At 29.0% G+C, this 19,769-nt stretch overlaps 1 protein-coding gene across 2 annotated transcripts in view; it reads right to left on the bottom strand.

The window, feature by feature from the left end:
* Positions 1-7,260: 7,260 nt before the first annotated feature.
* LOC107444081 (uncharacterized) overlaps positions 7,261-19,769 on the bottom strand; it is a 62,590-nt gene continuing 50,081 nt past the window's right edge. For both annotated transcript variants that reach the window (XM_071187021.2, XM_016058894.4), the window contains one exon: positions 7,261-10,312. In XM_071187021.2, coding sequence (XP_071043122.2) covers positions 7,391-10,312 — 2,922 coding nt within the window. In that variant the 3' untranslated portion in view covers positions 7,261-7,390. The remainder of the gene's footprint in view (positions 10,313-19,769) is intronic.

Genomic DNA, 19,769 nt, shown 5'->3' with positions numbered 1-19,769 from the left:
ACACGTCAAAATTCAACTCTGTAGTTTCATATCAGTAGGCAGTAGATCGGCTAATAGGGTTTTTCTTTACTACAAGTTTAACAGATATTAAATTCCCGAACTAATAATCATATCGTTGAATTTTTCATTCCATCAAACTCCTTCTATAGTTTTTCACACACCTTCGTAATTTCAAGTTTCTAAGTCTTATAGTTTAAAGAGGCAAAATAAAATTTAACAAAAAACAAAAAAATGTGAGACGAAATTCACAAAAAAGGTTTAAAATTTAAAAAAACTTTCGAACAAATTAGAATTTTGAAAAAATAAATTCTGCGTTAAGCTCCTATTTGAAAATGGCTCTTTAAACATGCCAAATTTCAACTCTGTAGTTGCATTTCTGCCTCCTGTAGAGCGGTCTGTATGGTATTTTTTTTTGACAAGTTCAACAGTCAATAATTCTCTAAGTTACTACTGAATGTTAATTTTTTATTTCATCGTAATTCCTGTGCATTTCTCTTGGTGATTTCAAGTTAATAAGTTTGCTAGTTTTTGAGTACTAAATCTAAGCGTAACATTAAGTAGAACACCTTAAATAGAGGGGGCTTTGGTGATGCTTGCTTTTTTAAAAATATTGAGTAATAATTCTAGTAATAAATATTACTGTTTGCAATTTATTTATTTACTTTTTTTACTTAGCTGGCTTCGTCGATCCTTGTTTTTTTTAATATTGAGTAATAATTCTAGTAATAAACATTATTGTTTGCAGTTTATTTATTTAATTTTTTAACATAGGTGATTTCGTCTCTATTTGCTTTTTTATTATTGAGTAATAATTCTAGTAATAAACTTTATTGTTTGCAATTTATTAATTTTATTTTTTTACATAGCTGACTTCGTCGATCCTTGTTTTTTTTAATATTGAGTAATAATTCTAAAGCTTTGGGGGAGAGCTTTGGGGAAGAGATCGAAACGGAATATAATAAACTAAACTGTTTCAAATTGATATAGATGCATGAATGAAACTTTACTATATAAATTCTTCACTCAAGCTTTAAAAGCAGATGCGTTTTCCTAACATTGAGTATTTACGAATTTAAAAAAAAAAGAAAAAAAAAAAGAAATTGAATGGATACTTTCCAGGTTAAACCATTTTTTCCCAAAATATTTTACATATGAACCCGATATTCTTTTCTTAATGGGAAATAATGATGCCTATCCGTGTATGCGGAGGGTCGAGAAGCTGAAAACAAGCGAAAAAGAGGTCGGTTTAGAAATAAACATCGAAATTTGAAGAATCAGCTAAAAATGACGTCGTTTCTATATGCGTGGGAGGTTCTCTCTTTCTCTTGAAAAGGCGCCGGGATGGCATAAAAGATGGATGTGATGTATCTGGAAGAAGAAGAAGAGCATCCCACCGAAAAATGGGATGCTTATAAAGTTCCGCATTGCAAAATAGATCTCTGTAGTACTTAGAGGGAAGATATGTAATGGATGAACTCTTCATTTGGAGCTAAGAGATTACTTTAAAATGCAAATTTTAGAATGGGTAAATGACTTTAGATAAATAATAAAATGATTTATGAATATTTTGAAGAAAGGAGGCAACTTTGTGACGAAGAAGAAGTAAATGCCACGAAAAATTCCCCCATTTTTTAAAATAACACAATAGTTGAATTTTGAAGAAATAAATTTCAATAATCTTTATTTTTTAATGAAAATTAACAGACATTGAATGTTTTACGAGCTTTGCAACGCAGTGCTTTCAGGATTACATGTTTTTAACCCCTGAATTTTTATATTACAGTAATGTACAAATTTATGCAATTTAAAAAGCTGTATTGCGCTCATATTTTAACTAAATGAATATTTTGTTTCGTAAGCTGCCACTTTATTTTATAACCGTCGTTGAATAGCCGACCCAATATTGAGTTTACGACGACCAATGCGTAATTTTTGTCCCAATCCAAAAAACATGAGAATTCCTGGACTTCATTTTACTTTATATTGAAAAACCATATTTTTTGTCATTTCTTACCAAAACACTTTGGTAAAAACTTGATCTCAGAAGCGAGAAACGCGGCAAATGTTACCATATTCTGATGGTTTTAGCCATACCTTTTTCAGAAAAGTACGCTTTAATATTAAAAGTTTTTGATTTATATTGGTTAGGACTATCTAAGCCTTAATGAGTCATCATAAATGTTTTCGCTTAGAATTTAAAAAAATTTTCAATTTCAAAATTATTCATTTTTTTTAAAAATACTCATTGAATTTGGAAACAAATTGTTTAATTTCCTGAAGAACCAATCAAAGTAAAATGCTTAAATTATACACATTCTAAATGTCTCCGTGTAATTATCTTTTCAGTTTTTGAGATCTATCGTTTTATCATTATCGTTGATCGTTATCGTTAAAGAAATTTGAAGATCAGAAAGAAAAAATCTCCAGTATCACTTAGAAAAAGGTGAAGAAAAGAGGAATGAATTAAAACGTATCTACAGTTTTAATTTAGATAAAATCCTAAAACTTTTAACATAAAAATAAAAAAAGAGAATATTTTCAATTTAAAATAATAAAACAAATCAATTTCAAGAGTTTTGTGTCCGTGAAAGTACAATAATGACTCCACACTGTAAGAAACTACGGATCAAATTACGGTATAAATTACCTGCACTTAGGTTGCATCATCCGTAAAATATATTTTTACCATAAAATATAATACTGTAATTTTTGAAGAAATATTTATTTAATTAGAGTGATTCAGTGATTTTACGGTAATTTATTACTGTAAAAAACTGTACTAAAATCTCTTTTCTGTAACAAGTTCTAGAAAAATAGATTTAACTGTAAAATGTACCGGGCTCCCTAAATGTTGGTGCTTTAACCGTAATTTTTTGCATTGTATATACATATGATTATTTTGAAAAAGCAAACTAATTAAATGAAAAACAAATTGATTTCGAAAATATGAATTTTATCGAATCGTTTGCACAAAAAACTGTGTCCCTTTTTTTTTTTTTGGTTTAGTGTGTTATTTTATTGTTTATGCAGAGAGTTGCGATTGTTCTTGTTTTCCAGTAGCGCCATCTATGGCCTAGAATTCGACTTTTGCCACACCCAAACGTTGCAACCGTTTATAGGGCGGACCCATTTATACATCCATTAATTCATCCGCAGATCGTAATTTTAACCTGAATCAGAGAACGATCAATCTCCAATCCAGTACTCCCAAAGGTATTAATTTGATATGGGAACGTGGAGGACTTTGTGACTCGACTGATTTAACGAACCTCAGCCACCATTTACTACACGGGGAGTCTGCGGCCGGCGGGGTTCGAAACCACGAACTCTCGGACATGGGCTCAGCGCCCTACCGACCAGGCTATCTCGGCCATCGTTATTTTATTTAGCAGTACTTTTGACCAGATTTGATCAGGAATTTTTTTCAGTGTAAGTGGCAATACATCAGTCATCGCTCGTCTTTATCTGAGCTCCCGTAATTTTTTTTAAAGATAATTGCCCACAAACATTTGAAAAAATAGCACACGATATGTTTTTTGTTATATTTTTAAAAACTATTTTGATTTTTGAATTTATCAATTGTCTTTTTTACCATAACTTGTACCATTGAAATCCAGAACATTTATTTTTAGTAATCCATTTACAGAAAAATCAGAATATGCTCTGTTTTGAAAAGCTTTCTTTAGCTTATTTTTAAAATCAATTCAATATATATATATTTCCACCTTCATAAATAGATGTGTTCTTAAGATTGCTTAAAAACGTAAATCTTTCTTTATTTTCCTCATAGTGTAATTTTCTTTTTCGAACAAATCTTCAGAATTTTTAAAAGTTGATTGTCATCGTATATTTTTATCAAAACAAATAAAAAGAACTCTTCAATGGATTAAAGTATGCCATGCAAGGTCGTCTGAGATTAACTGTTTGTTGCTGCTCTCTTTAAGATTTATAAATTGTTCTTAAATCTTATTGGCATATCAAAAGAAAAATTAAGAATGATTGCTTTCGAACTAGCTATAAGCGAAGTTCCCTTTATTGTGAAGATTAACTTTAAATTAGTTCAAATCGAAACGCCATTTACTCTTTCAAATTTTAGAAGCTCAGAGTGAGATTAATTTCCTGAATTCATAAATTTTAAATAGTGTATTTAGGTATTTAGTGATGTATATTCTTAAAGCATTTTGATTTATAAAAAGTATATTTAAAAAAAAAACACTGGATGAATCTAGATTTTTAAATACACAGTATGAAAAATATATTGAAAGAACTGTTAATGCGTCATTCAGAAAAGTAACACTTTTTAATTTCTATAGCATCAAAAAGTCTTTATTGTTAGTTTAAAAGAAAAAATCTGGAGGAAAAGACTATTTTAGTATTTTGATAGCTTTTGATGGAAATACATATGGAATAGAATTAGATTTTGGTCTAATTTTATTGATAGATTTATTAAAATATTAAATGGTATTCATGCCAGATTTTGCTGTACTGCGCTAATCAAAAATTTAAAAAAAAAGCAATAATAGATACTTGAGGTACGCATATTTATTATCCTATAATGTGTTGAATTTCTGACCATGTCTTTATTACTTATTTATAACGAATTAAACACTTTTCGAAAGCAGTTTTAGAATTCGTTTTACCGAAGGTAATTTCATCCAAAATAAACTTTATATTAATTATTTATCATTTTAATCATTAAAATTACAAATGATGTTATAAAAAACAGTTGAATAATTTTCAGAAACAAATATTGAAGCATAAAGTATTTTGAATTATTTTTCTCCAGCTTTTTAGCAAGGCAACAATCCCCGATCTAAACTGCCCGAGAAACCTCTCCTCTACAATAGCTAGGTTACTTACTGGACATTTCAAGGGCATGAAGATCTCACGCACCCATATAAAATTCTATCCCATGTGCAAGTACTGTCCTCATTTGCAACTAACTCCAGACCATGTTTTTGACTGCCAGGCCATTATCGGCTCCCTCTTTCAACTTCGAGCACCTCCCATCGAAATTCTCCATGGCCATCGGGCTCCAGAACTTGCAAATCTTGTTATCAAGACTTTTGGAGGACTCTAATCTTTGCACTAGCACTGTATGCATAGACACGACAACAACAATTATTTTTCTCTGGAACTATTAAGCCCATTTCGTTCAAGTTTTAGATTTCATAAATTAATATTGAAGAATATTACATAATATAAAAATCATTAAAGGTTTTGTAATGCTATTAAATAATTATTGAATATAATTTCTTTCACTAAAATATCTTTGGGAAAACTAATTTTATAATTATGCTCAAAAACTAAAAATTCGTTTGGCTTAAATACAAAAATTGAAAATTACAAAAACCTTCTGATCCTTTGGCTAAACTATTGGCGCTACATATTCCTATTGTGACTATTTCCCTCTCGTATTTCGAATGCTAAATCCGATTCCAGCAAAAAAAAATTATTTTTTATCAAGCATGAATAAAACAAATCTGGTAAAATTACAGTAAAGTATGGTAATGACCTGTCAGGTAAAAATAAAAAACAAAATTCTGGTTTTATAAAAATCAAAATATATGGTATTTAAAGCATTCATTTGGAAATGTTTCTGTTCATAACAGAAATTCTAGTTCTCAAAATTATAATTCTATTACCACACATTAAGTAAAAAAAAAACTGAAAATTAAATTAAACCCGAATAAATGTTTTCTATGCCATGCTCTAAGGTATCAGGATAGAATTACCAAATTTTATTACATTTACCAATGTTTAACACACATTATGAAGCTATATTTCATTGTCATAGTTACTAAAGCACTCCGTTAAAAATTTCTGAGCTTCTTTTGTTCCAATAGAGCCAAAAACACGGTAAATTTTATTTGAATATGGTAGTTAAGATTATACTTCTTCTCTCAATGAGAGAATGAGGTTTTTACACCTACTTTTAAAACCTAATTGTCGTCAACGTATATTAATAAGAAAATTTAAGTTAAGCCTTTCGAAACATTAAATATTCGATTATCCATTAATTGGATTAAAACTTATTGTTTGAGATTTTTTATTACTTTAACTTTCTACCTGGTACTTTTTAAAGTAAATTCCATTTTTACCGGAACCGGTTAAGGAACAAAAAATCTGCTGTACCGATTTTTCACAGTAATAACCATAAAATCACTGAATCACTCTATTTAAATAAATATTACTGTAAAAACTACGGTATAATATTTTACGGTAAAAATGGATTTTATGGTAAAATGGATTTTACAGGTGATGCTCCAAAACTTATGTCGTAATTTTATTCGGAATTTTTTACATTGTACATAAAATGCTATTAAGAATAAATAGTAAAATATATAATATTTTTTAAAGTAAAATTCTATTTAAAAATTAGTAGCTATAATGAACACATTAAATATTTAATTTATGTGCAATTGATGAAATTATTTAAATAAAAATTTTTATCTGTATTAAATATTGCTTTCATTTAACGAATTATTTATTGCATTGTTTCTCATTCTTGGGGTTAAAGTATTAATAAATTAGCATTTTCGCTTTTAGTAAATTTTAAATTGTTTTGTACATGTTTTTTTTTCTGCGTTAAAAAGTAAGATATAGTAAGTAAGTTACTTTCTAAGTAAGATATTGTTAATCTTAAATAAATTTGAAATGCGTTTTCTTCAACTAAATAATTGAACATATCATATGTTTATAAATAATATTTATTTATCTCAAATAAATATTTAAAAAAAAACTATACAAAAAATATACTGTAACTCTATTTACAATAAACATAGTTTATGCTCTTTAAGAGAAAACTATATTGGGAACTATATACAAAAGTGGCAATAAATCTAAAATCAAGCAACAAATTCATTTTTTAAAAAAGAAAATTATTGAAAATATTATTGTTATTATATACATATTTTAACATATTTTTATTTTAAATGTTTTTAAATAGCAAAATGTTTTTAGAAGCACTTCGTGATAAATAAACATTTTCCTGTGGTAAGTTGCATAATTATGCTTGAGTGGATGAAAGATGTGTAAGCAGTTGATCTGAATGACTTGAATTTCTTCGGAAAATAATTTCAAATCAGAGAACTTGTCGTTTTGAATGAGGTCTATCCTGAGAAGTAGTCTCTCTAAAATGTAACGTTATAATTCAGTAAGAGTATTGCTTAACACCTCTGCATAACTTTAAAGGCGCATTATACCTATAATTATTTCAACAAAAAATAAAAATGCATGAATCTTCATCAGTACGTGCAATTTGAGGCTATCACACAAGTTAATTTAGCTTGACTATAATAGTTTTTAAATGCTTTTAGTTTATTGCACAGAGAGTTGAATTCTGCTTGAAGTTTTAATGTCATCTCTTCTACCACGAATGCTCTAGAATTTACGTCGCAGTTTTCTCTGGTTTATCCTTATTTTCAGGTGACTTGTCAACTTCTACTTTCGTTCCTTCTGGCTGACTTCCTTGAGCTTGGAATTCTTCTACCTTCTTTGACTCGTCGTAAGCTTCACTGTCGGTGTGGGATCCCTTATTGTAAATGATTCGACTGACCCCATCTCCATGTTTTTGGATAAGTTCCCCAGCTCCTTTTGAGACAGCAAAGGATTTTGGTTGCTTATCGTCGTTGCTCACTGACACTCTTCCCGAGGATTCGGCTGGGTTTGAAAGCTCAAATGATCCCACGTTTCTTAAAAAAGATGGATCAGCATTTACAAGAGCATCAAACGAGCCTGGTATTTTAATTGGTTTAGCCAATTCCATTTGGCGATACAAGCTTGGAAATTCATCCATTGATTCACCACCTTCTTGTGAACTATGCCCAAAAGGGGTATCAGGTTTATATCCATATGATATTCCAGGATTGTGCTCATAAGATGATTCAGGATTATGACCATATGGGGTTTCAGGTTTATGACCATATGGGGTTTCAGGCTTATGACCATATGGGGTTTCGGGATTATGCTCGAGTGACGTTTCAGGATTATGTTCGTAAGGTCCGTGTTGATATGGTTCAGGACCGTAAGATTCAGGACCTTGACCATAAGATTCAGGACTATATGGTTCTTCGGGATGAAGGCCTGCATTGGATTCGCCTTCTTTCAATTTACTGCCATCAGCTTCGAAAAGATTAGGTTGTTTAGCAGTCGCCACAATTATTTTAGCTTTCTTGGATATTCCATACTTTCTAAAAAATTCATCATCAAGTTCCAATGGTTCATGGCTAGCGTATTCATCTTTATACCCAGTTATGTCACTTTTATATTCATGGGTGCTTTTCGTGTTAACATGGTGACCTGCTGATCCATCACCTCTTGCTTGAGGACTTGCGCGCTGTTCTGGATATCGACTGTTTGAGAGCTGAGGTCTACGCAATGGCTGGTTGCGTTGTTCAATGTTGCTATGCAATTTATGTTGACGTTGTTCAATGTTGCTATGCAATGGATGTTGACGTTGTTCATTGGCATAGCTCGCAGGGTATTCTGAATTATACGGCTTATATGCCATAGCGTGTCCTGGATTTCTAGATTGAACTTCTCTTGGGTTTTGATCCGTCATTTGTTGGCCGTGAGGAAGGGCAGGCTGAGAGACATCATCATGATCTAAATGGTAGCTTCGACTCTCCGAGAATGATACTGATTTTGATGTAGAGGATCCAACTGGCAGTTTCCCTTCTTGTCGGCTCTCTTCAACAGATGGAATTTCCCTGTCTGATGTAGGTGACCTAGCGTCTTTCTGGTATACCATTTCTTTTCGAGGATTAACCTCTCTACTAGGCCTAATTTGTGTATCATATGTTTCAACGGGCCGGGAAATTTTAAGTGATCTGGGCTCATAATTTGATCCTTCCCTTGATTGATCAGGATATGCAGAAGGCCTACTTCCTTGAGAGTGATAGTTTTGTTGCCTATGCTTTCCTTCTGAAGGATGTTTTATTCTTTGTGCGTCTCTCTGATAGTTTGAGGGATGACCCTCATAGTTTCTTTCAGGAGGATATGGTCCATAATTTTGACTTGGACGTCCATTTTCTAACGTGTATTGGGGTTGTGCTTCATAGCCTGGAGTTCCTCTGTGTCGGCTTTGCTTATGGGGTTTAGGTCTACTTGGGGCTTCATATCTTTCAGGTTGCTGATGGCGAGAATATTCTGGCTGAGGCTCTCTGGATGGTGAATAAGAATTACTACAATGAGGGCCTCTGCAATGAGATTGCTGATTTCCAGAACTGTGTTCTAATGTTGAGTAGGGAGCGGGTTGTGGTGAATATGTCTTTCCAGCTTTCGGAAGTGAATGGTGTTTCGCTCCCGCTGGTCTGGTATGGTCAGGAGGTGAATAGTCTCGATAAGACCTATCAGGATGACCTGATGGATGATATGTTTCACGCTGACCAGGGGCATCATTTTCGTAGCTGTTAGGAGCATAAGAGCCACTATACGCACTACTGTCTTCTTCGCTTTTATTTGGATTATATGGAGTTTCGTAGTTTTGTTGACCCGGTGGTCCTAGAATAATAGCCTTTTGGCGAGTTCTATTGGGAGTTGATGTGGATGATTTAGAAAAACTTTTTGACTTCGTATACGAACTTAAAGATTTAGATGCTGAATCTGAATCAATAGCTTTACTTTTAGAACTTGTATGAACCGGACCACTATCGCTGTGACTTGAGTAATATGGTCTAGAATCACCTTCATTGGTGTTATATGGGTGATGACTGGGTGGTGAGTCATATTCGGATTGAGAAGATTGTTGAGGATGTCGTCTTCGCGAATGGGAATACTCAGGACGCTTATTAGTGCTAGCTTGATGTAAATTTTTATTGCAGTTTGCTTTTTCGTTGTGTGGATAATCATTAGAATATGATCTTCGAGATGGAGGAGGGCTTTGTTCTGAAGCTAAAACGTTTCTTTCTAATATACCGCCTTGTTTTTCTAAGAATGTTTCGAACATATTTACAGGAACTTGTTCGGACCTTTTCACTTCCCTATTAATCTGAAAATCTTCAGCTAAAGGAGGAAGATATTCCGATCTTGTCTGTGCAGGGTTTCTTAATTGCCTGGGATTGTTAACATTGCCCAATAGTTTGTCGGCATTAATGTAATTTGGTGTTGAAGATGCCTGATAATGGTGTGTGCTGGCAGAGTCTAGGTCTGTTTTGCCATTTGTTCGCAATAAATCACCAATATAAAGTTCGGATATTTTGGATGCCTTGGTCAGTATTTTAGAAGCATCAGCATCTTGATCTTCATTTTTTACTCCATTTACAATGATAAACAAGCACAGAAGTATAATTGGGGATGTCATGTGAGCCGCCTGAAAAATAAGAAATTTTTATCAAAAAGATAAAAGATTTACATTTATGTGAAATATAACAAAAATTTGTATAAAAGACAAGAAATCTTAATGATTCTCTAAGATCACAAAATGGTTAGATCGGTTAGTCAGATTATCGGAGAACATTGTCAAATAATTTTATCAAAATAAATAATGAAATGCGGATAGGGAAATTAAAACTAAACTGAAATTACCAGTAAGCCATAAAATTTAAATAAAAATGATAAAATAAAAATTGTTTTTAGAGTTTAAAATATTTTATACTCTAAAGGCTTTAACGTAATTTAGATTAGCTGTCAAGTATGTGATGTGAAGAAACCATGGAATAAAATATAATAAAATTATGAAACTGTGGCATTTTATTGCTATATATAAAAGTTTGAGATTTTTGTTTGAAACAGTTTAATTCAGTTTAAGTTTTATTCTTATTGAGATATTTTTATATAAAATTTCTGCTAATGTAAATTTAATAAAAATTACTCAGAATTGGTCTCAGAAAAAAAAATTTTGAAACAGTCTTTACATAGCATCTTTACCCATGTCTTGAGATAGTAGTGTTCAAATGCCGTCATACGGAAGAAGAAAAAAGCATTTCTGAACGCATTTGAATTTCACTACACTTTAAAAAATTCAGTATCAAATTACGGTAAAAAGTACCGGAACTGTCAAATCCATTTTTATCGTAAAATATTATACCGTAATTATTACAATAATATTTATTTAACGAGAATAATTCAGTGATTTTACTGTAATTATTACTGTAAAAATTATGCTATATCAGAATTTTTGTTTTGTATAACTTGTTTCGGAAAAAATAATATTATGGTAAAAAGTACCAGCACGATGAGTGCCGATAATTTTTACCGTAATTTGATCCTGAATTGCTTATACTGTATGCCATTTCATATGGAAGAGGTATGAATCACCATTTTTGGTGAACTTGTAAACATGTACTGTTGTTTGTTTCGTAAGAATTTATAGTATAGTATGTCTCATGATCGTATTCAAGCAAAAATAGCTTAGATAACGCAAATGTGTTAACTTAATGTTACCGAAATTTAAACTAATCTTGAAAGTACAAAATTACATAGTGTGATATTTTATTCTTTACCGTATTTACATAACGTATGTCAAGGATGTCTTAAACATGATTGTATCACACATCCTTCAGTTTATTTCAATTACTGAATACCCGACTTTAAAATTAATTTCTTCACCAGAAAAAGAAGTGTTGCCACCGGAGACTATCAAATACTTTTATAAAAAGAAAAAAAGACAGAGAGAGGGTCAAGTATGTCATTATTGAATGCTTCTTTTCAAAATATTTCACACGGTGCGAATTTCTTGAGATATTTGACAGCACTTTTCGGACACCCTGTATTTTGATTCACGTACACTTGCCCCACACACCACCTGATCATAACCCAGCACTTAGCTCTATTTCTCGGGGCTCGATTTTATTAAAGATGCCACAGAAGCCCTTAAAAAGCTTTTACTGTGTTAATATAAACAGTTATTAAATTTCCATTTAACTATACTGTTATTAATTTTATAGCATTCATATATTTAAAATAATATTTAAAAGGCATATTTCATATTTAAAATATTTAACATATAGTATTCATATTTAAAATAAATCAACCATGCATTTATATCTGCGATGTTAATTTCTCTTTAAATACTTCAAAATTATAATTCCACTTGATCTTTTTTAAACTAAGTATCGTGAATATTCATCCATGCTTAAAATCAAGAAATGAATGAAAACGTGAAGCGAATTTCCTCTGATTCATAAGTCATATGAATGAAAAATTAGAGGAACCAAATATGTTGATTTTACGGTTGACTCAATCTTCACACACAAAATGTATTACAAAGATAACTTTTTCATTTCCCTGCGATATTTTGAGAACTAAAGAAATCACGAATTAGCGAAATACACAAATTAATAAAAATACGATATCCTCATAAAATCTACCTCCTTTTTAAATGATGGGAAATTGATTTTATAATCTTCTTTAATGCTTTCGTATTTGATACATAAAAAAAGTATTTTTATTATGATTTCAGGTTTATGAACAGTTTCCGTAGTGTAAAAATAAATATCGTCACTAAGCAGGGTCACTTAAACAACATTTCGATTTAAAAACCCTACTAAGTCTTATTGAATTAGTTCAATAAAGCTTAGATTATATGCATGAAAGTTTACTAAACATTGCATCGAAGAAGGAAAAAAAACATAAATTAAAGAGTAAAAAGGGTAACTTATACTCCCTCTCAATGTGGGTAACTAAAGTCAACAATATTTAGTCAATAATATTTAGTTATGTTTGGTAGTGAATGGATGAACAATCTCTTAAGTACGAGTAAATATGTATATTCTGCTCGAATTATTTATTAATACACGGAGAAAAGAATATAGTACTGTATAGTAATGATATTTCCAGTAAAAAAACCGTTATTCTGGTTAATAAAACCAAAACAAACGGCATTTAAGCCATTTATTAGACAAATTTTTGGTTCCTACGGTTTACTGGAAATTCGGGTTTTAAAAATTAAGGTTCTTTTTTACTCACATTTAGTAAAAAATACAAAACTGAAAAGTAAATATAACCAGAAAAATGATTTTTATACCATGATCTACGATATCATGATAAAATTACCAAATTTAACCACATTTACCAAATTTTATTGCATTTTTATTAAACCGTATTTTATTGTTCTTTTTATCAAAATCGTTACCGAAGCGTTTTGGTAAAATTTGTCAAGTTTTTAGTGTTCCCATAGAGCTAAAAATACGGTAAATTTTACCATATTCTGGTAGTTTTGACCCTACTTTTTTTCTCAGTGTATTCTATTTATCTTTACATCAATGGAATTTACACTGTTTGTTCCTTACTTTTTTTCTACCATAAGGTAAAGTGTATATGGTTATAATGAAAATTATTAAGAATGCGTACACTCTTTAAAATACGCTCAGTATTGTACCATGATATTAGTAGTACTTTGAATCTTAATACGCTCAACTAATATTATCAGCTATTATAGCGGTGTTAGATTGAACCCTAATATGTTATTATAAATTTTAAGGAGTAAAATAATATGGTTCATAATACCACAATATTAAGTATGCATCAAATGTGTGCGATAATATGGTTCAGCAAACTCCTTAATTTCTAACAGTATATGGAATAGTTTAGAAAGTAATTAAGTTGAAATTAAACTTTCTTCACAAAATATGAAAAATTTAATAAGTATTTACGTTAAAATTAAACTTTTTTTACACAATGTGAATAGTTTACAAGATATTAAAGTTAAAATTAAACTTTATTCACAAAATATGAATAATTTACGAAGTATTTAAGTTAAAATAAGAATTTCTTCACTAAATATTAATAAATTGCAAAGTATTTAAATTTAAATTAAACATCCTTCACAAAATATGAATATTTTGCAAAATATCTATGTTAAAAATAAACTTTCTTTACAGATTATGAATAGTTTACAAAGTGTTTAAATTAAAAATAAACTTTCTTCAAAAAATATGAATAGTTTGCAAATTTTTTAACTTAAAATTAAATTTTCCGCCCTAGATATAAAAAGTTTACAAAGTATTTAAGTTAAAAATAAAATTCCTTCTCAAAATATGAATAGTTTTCAAAGTATTTAAGTCAATATTAAACTATCTTCACAAAATATCTTATTTAACTTAAATTCTAAAAACAAATTACAACCAAAAAAAACCATTTCATAAACATTTGTTGTGTTTATAGTTCCTAATATTCAAAACGATAGCTTTTAAAATCTAATTAAAGCAAGTAAAAACACTTAACACTCTGTTCGTCTTGTTTTAAACTTCTTAAGTAATTAATTTAAAGGAAATAATTTTCTATATCACTTCCATATTCAATAACTTCGATGAACAACTAATTTCCTATTTTTTCACGGTCCAGATCACCTCGAGAAGTACTTTTATAAACTGTATCAGTAAAAGGAAACTAAATATTTAATTTATTTTATGCTCTGTTGCAAATCATAACACGCAGTAGTGAAAGTTAAATTCTAGTTAATAAGTAGTCAGATGGAAAAATGTAAAACATTTTGACATTTTCTGTAAAAATGTATTTAAATTTTTACCGGAAATCACTGTCATCATAAGGAACTGATTTTTTTACCGTTAAGGAGCATTTAAATGTTTCCTTAAACCGGAAGTATACATGAGAATGATTAGTTATCAAAATTTAAAAGAAACTAAGATTGACATTTTAATGAGTTTTTGAAATAATTGATCTTTTTATTTGGCACAATCAGTTTTTTTTTCTTTTCTTTATTTCCTTTTTTTGCAACGAATAATCATAATTTTTTATAGTTTAAGTCCGATATGTTAAATTCGATTCTTTACTAGATTAGAAATATTGAAGCTTGTTGGGGCGTTGTAATTTTCTGCAAAACTTATCTTAGATTTCAGGATGCTATACAATAAGAATTTTCATTTTAAAATTATGGTAAAATAATATTCATCAGTCTGTCCATCCAGTTAACTGTAAAGTTGACGGTTAAGAACATTTTATACCCTTACAGTTTTTTAACCTTTTACAATTAGTATGGTTATAAAACCATGAATACGAAACTATGTGATTGTTTAACCATTTAAACTAGTATGGTTTCAAAACTTGTTTGGTCTGTCTTTTGGTTGTGAAGCTTGGACAACGACAAAACTGAAGGAAAATTTTATCGCAATGTTTGAGAGAAAGATTTTGCGGAGTTCAAAATTTGTTTTCTAACATAAGACATATAATAAATAATAACAAATATAATTAAATATTTTACAGGTCCACTGTCCCCTTAAAGTAATTTTCAAAGAAATTGAAATATCTTATTGTGGAAGTGATGCATAGTTTATTTTCTTTAATAAAAATTTTAAAAAATGAGCGGAATTACAATCCTAAAATACATTACAAATTAAATTACACACAAAAAAACAGTATTCAAGAATTGAAAAAAAAAATTATGAACCATTTTGGCAGTACTCTTAATTTAGTGACATCTTAAAGCATCGTTCAAAAAAATTAAAACTAAAGACAAATCTTTCAATAAAATGTAAGCTTATATCAATAAAAAACTTCGAAATAGCCTCATTATAATCCTATGATATACCAAAAATTAAATTACACTAAAAATTACATTTCTAGCATTAAAAAAATTAAACATTTTAGAGATCAACGGTTCGTTTAATATATAACTATTTTAAAGTATTCTTTATAGAAATTAAAATTTAAAAATGTTTTAATTAAAGTTAAGTATATTTATTTCACTGAAAAGCTTCAGAATAACCGAATTACAATAGTAAAATATAGCATAATTACATTAAAGATTCGGGTGTTAAGAAACAAAAATTATGAAATATTTTAGAAGTCCACTATTTACGTAACCTAGGGCCATTTTATAGTGATATTCAAAGAAATTAAAATACCCTTCAATAAAAGTTAAGTTTATTTCCTTAAATAAAAAGTTTCAAAATAACAGCAATATAATCTTCTTATGCACATTGCAGCATTAAGAAAATAAAAATAACGAAAATTATAGAGATCTACTGTTCCCTTAAATTTATGCCATTTTAAAGTAATACTCCTAGAATTTAAAATCAAAATTCTTTCAATAAATGTTAAGTTTTTTTTCTTTAATAAAAAGCTTCAGAATAGCCGCAACAATCCTATGATATAGCATATAAATTACAGTATAAGAATTTGGTAATTAAAATATTAAAATTATGAAACATTTGAAAGATCTAATGTTCCCTTAATACAGTATCCTTTCAAATAAATTTTCAAAAAAGTTAAAAATAGAATGCCGTTAAATTAAAGTTAACTTTCTAAGAGCTTCAAAACAACAGCCCTTTAATTCATTATTGTCCACAAAAAAAAATAGTTTTATTTTGTGCATTTAAAATTACTTCCTTTTCAATTGTATTTGTTCATATCAAACATTAGATATCAACTTCGCCCTTTTTTCAGGTATTCATTGAATGGAACTATACAACTGTTTAAGCAAAAGAAATAAATCAAAACTGATATCAGATGTTGATATATAATGTCGGAAAAGAAATTCTGTTTTTATTTGATTTATATTATTGTTACTATTTAGAGCAAGTATAATAGATATTTTTATCTTATCAACAATAAAGTAAAAATAGTATTAAATGAACAATATAAAACCAGTGAATAAGAAAAATAATTAAGTGAATTGAATCCTTTCCTTGAAAATAATCCACAGTTTCCGCAATAAAGAATAAAAGTTTCAAAAAAATTTTTTTGCATGTTTAACTTTGGTTAATTTGTTTTGATAAATGCAAATTAGTGTGCTTGCTATGTCTATAATGTTTTTTAAAAAATCTATTTTTTAACTAATTTTTATTTTGAAATGTCTGACTGTTTTCTTTCTTTTTTTAAATTGCATGTTTTATAAAGACATAATATCATAATATTTAAAAACATTTTGACAATCACACCGGGTTTCAATGTTTTTGTCTTATAGCAAATTATACAAGGAAAACTTATTAGCATTTATAGGAAACAGTATCATAAAAAAAGTTTATACAGTCAAACCTCGCTATAATGAACTTCGGATATAGCGATTTCTTTAGTGGTCTCTTCTGTGTTAAATCTTATTCTTGCATACTCTTACCTATTAAACTAGGGCGAAATTTTAATTAAGTTATGGATTAAAACTCAAACAATTGAGGCAAGTTATGGAGTTAAACTTTCTATTTTTACTTTTTCTATTCGAAAAAAAAATTGTTTTAAAATTTTTATCTCGAAAATAAAATTGAAATCCTGGATATTTTGCCCAGCATAAAATGAGAACTAGAAAGTAATGGATTCTTTATTAACTGTTAATTGAAGACGTGGTGAACTCTTACTTAAAATCGAACAGTTAAAAATCACCAATTTCTTCCATAGAAAGGAAAAATTTAATTATTATTTTTCTTTTTAACATTTGATTTTTTAGCTATTTAATAATTTATAACAAATTTGCAATCACTATTTTTTAGAATACTACTGTAGACCGAGAAAAATAGTATGGTCAAAACTACCAGAACATGGTAAAATTTACCGTTATTCTGGTTCCAGGGGAAGACCTAAGACTTCGGTAATTTTTTACAGCAATAAAATATGATTATAACATGTGAAAAAATATAGTAAAATTTGGTAATTTTATCATGATACCTAAGAGCATGGCATAAAAACCATTTATTCGATTAAATTTATTTTTCAGCTCTGCATTTTTTAACCTAATGTGTGGTAATAAGAATTATCATTTTGAAAACCAGAATTTCCGGCAAACAGTTGCCAAATGAGCGAAAAAATAACGTAATGAATGATTTAAATGTTAAAATTTTGGTTTTATTGACCAGAATTATGGTTTTTTCCCCTAGAAATGTCCTTACCGTAACAGTATGACAATTTTACCACATTTATTTTTCTCCACGTAGCATGAAAAATAAATTTTTTTGTTTCCTCTTAGAATTTAGATATAGTGAGTCTTTAGGTGGTCTTTTTTCTATGGCCGTAGACATTTCACGACAACGGGGGTCGACTATATTTTGATTGTTGATAAGCGTTAACATAAATAAAATATAAATATGATGCTTTAGGGCAATTGTTGGAAAATAAATGTGCATCTTTCAACTGACTTAATGAATGGTAGAATTTACAGAAGAAGATTTACACACTTGTTCTTTTTTTAAGTATTTATATAAAGACTAGTGAGTAATGCTTAATAATTTGCTTTTTTGTAATAAAAAAATTTACTAGAATTCAGAATTTTATTTAATCGAGTCTATTTTACCAATGAAAAACAACAGATTTAAACGGATGAACACTATTCACTGCAAAATGTTAACATGCATTTAATACTATAAGCCTTTTTTTTTTTGTTGTCACAAACCAAACTAAGAGCATTAAGAAATCTGGAAATTAGAGTGTTAATAATTCGGTTAATCTTTTCTATTTTTAGAAAGCTTTTGAATAAAATTTACATTCTTTTACGACTCACAAAAGATTAGTAGATTATAGGAAAAATTTTCTTACATTAAAAAACCCTATACACCATATGTATGTCGTTACACCCATAAAATGTTTCAAAAAATAATGAGACTTTTAAAATTCCCGAAATGATAGCGAGAGCTCTTATAAATGCTTACATTAAAATTTCAATTATTTTTCTATAAATTCATGTTAATTCTTAAATGAATTAAGTGATGTATATGAAATTATGCATTTGATTAAAATCATAAAACCGTGAATGATTCATTTTTGATGATATTCGAAGTCATCAGTTTTATAAATGAACTCTTTTCATTATTTATTTAAATTTGAAAATAGGGAAGTAAAGTGTTGATCAGTAATTGCATTTCTCGATACACTGATTGCAAAACTGTAGTGATCGGAAAATGCCCTTTTGACAAAACAGTTGCAAGGTGTTTCGTAATTTCCGCTCTCAACATACATTTTGGGAATCCTTGTCACAAATAAGATCAGAAAAATAAACATATTTGGGGTCGTAAATTAATGTTCAAGTGAAGAGACACGAGCTACAAAAACATTGACCGTAAAATTATAGCGAGTGGAAAATGTCGTTCTGACAAACAGTTGCAGGGTGTTTCGTAATTACCGCTCCTAATATATATTTTTGGAATCCTTCTCACAAGAAAATAAACATATTTGTCTAAATATATGATTTGCAAATTTATGTATATGTGCAGAAAAACGAGAGACGAAATCGAAATTTATCGAAACATTAAAAGCCTGCTTGATTTCAAAGCCATAAAAGCTAATTTGATTTCTAAATGAAACTAAAAAAAGGTTGACATTTTTAAATGTCCACAGCAATGAAGTTGATTATGGTGTTTTTAATTTTAAAATGCCATTTTAATTGTTTTTAAAAGCACGAAACACGTGTAATAGCAATTGTTAAGGAAATGTATCTTAAAATTTTCCATATTTCGTTTAAGAAAAAGAATAGTTGAAAATGTTGACTTTTCGAATAGTTCTGTTTGTTTTCACGCTTTAAAGTTTTTTTTGTGGAAATAAAGCATATACACCCACTTTTTAAGTCAAACATTTATATATAAGACCATACTGTCATTTGTAAAAACTTTGAAAACTCATTGAACATATTCTTTTGGCCCATACTCATGTTTTCATAACACTTTTTAACTCTACAACCAAAGAGAAATAGTCCAAAAATTTTATAAGCATTATTTTCCAACCAAAGATTTCATATACATTATTTTTAACCAAACATCTCTTATACATTATTTTTTAACCAAAAATTTCCTATACATTATTTTTTCACAAAATATTTCATTATACATTAATCGTTAACCAAAAATTTCATAAACATTCTTTTTTATCAAATAATAATAATAATAACG

The sequence above is a fragment of the Parasteatoda tepidariorum genome, chromosome 9 (assembly GCF_982258835.1).
Source record: "Parasteatoda tepidariorum strain Cologne lab strain chromosome 9, Ptep-v5.0, whole genome shotgun sequence".
Classification (NCBI taxonomy): domain Eukaryota; kingdom Metazoa; phylum Arthropoda; class Arachnida; order Araneae; family Theridiidae; genus Parasteatoda; species Parasteatoda tepidariorum.
The sequence above is the reverse complement of the archived record's forward strand: the minus strand, read 5'-3'. Positions and strand labels throughout refer to the sequence as shown.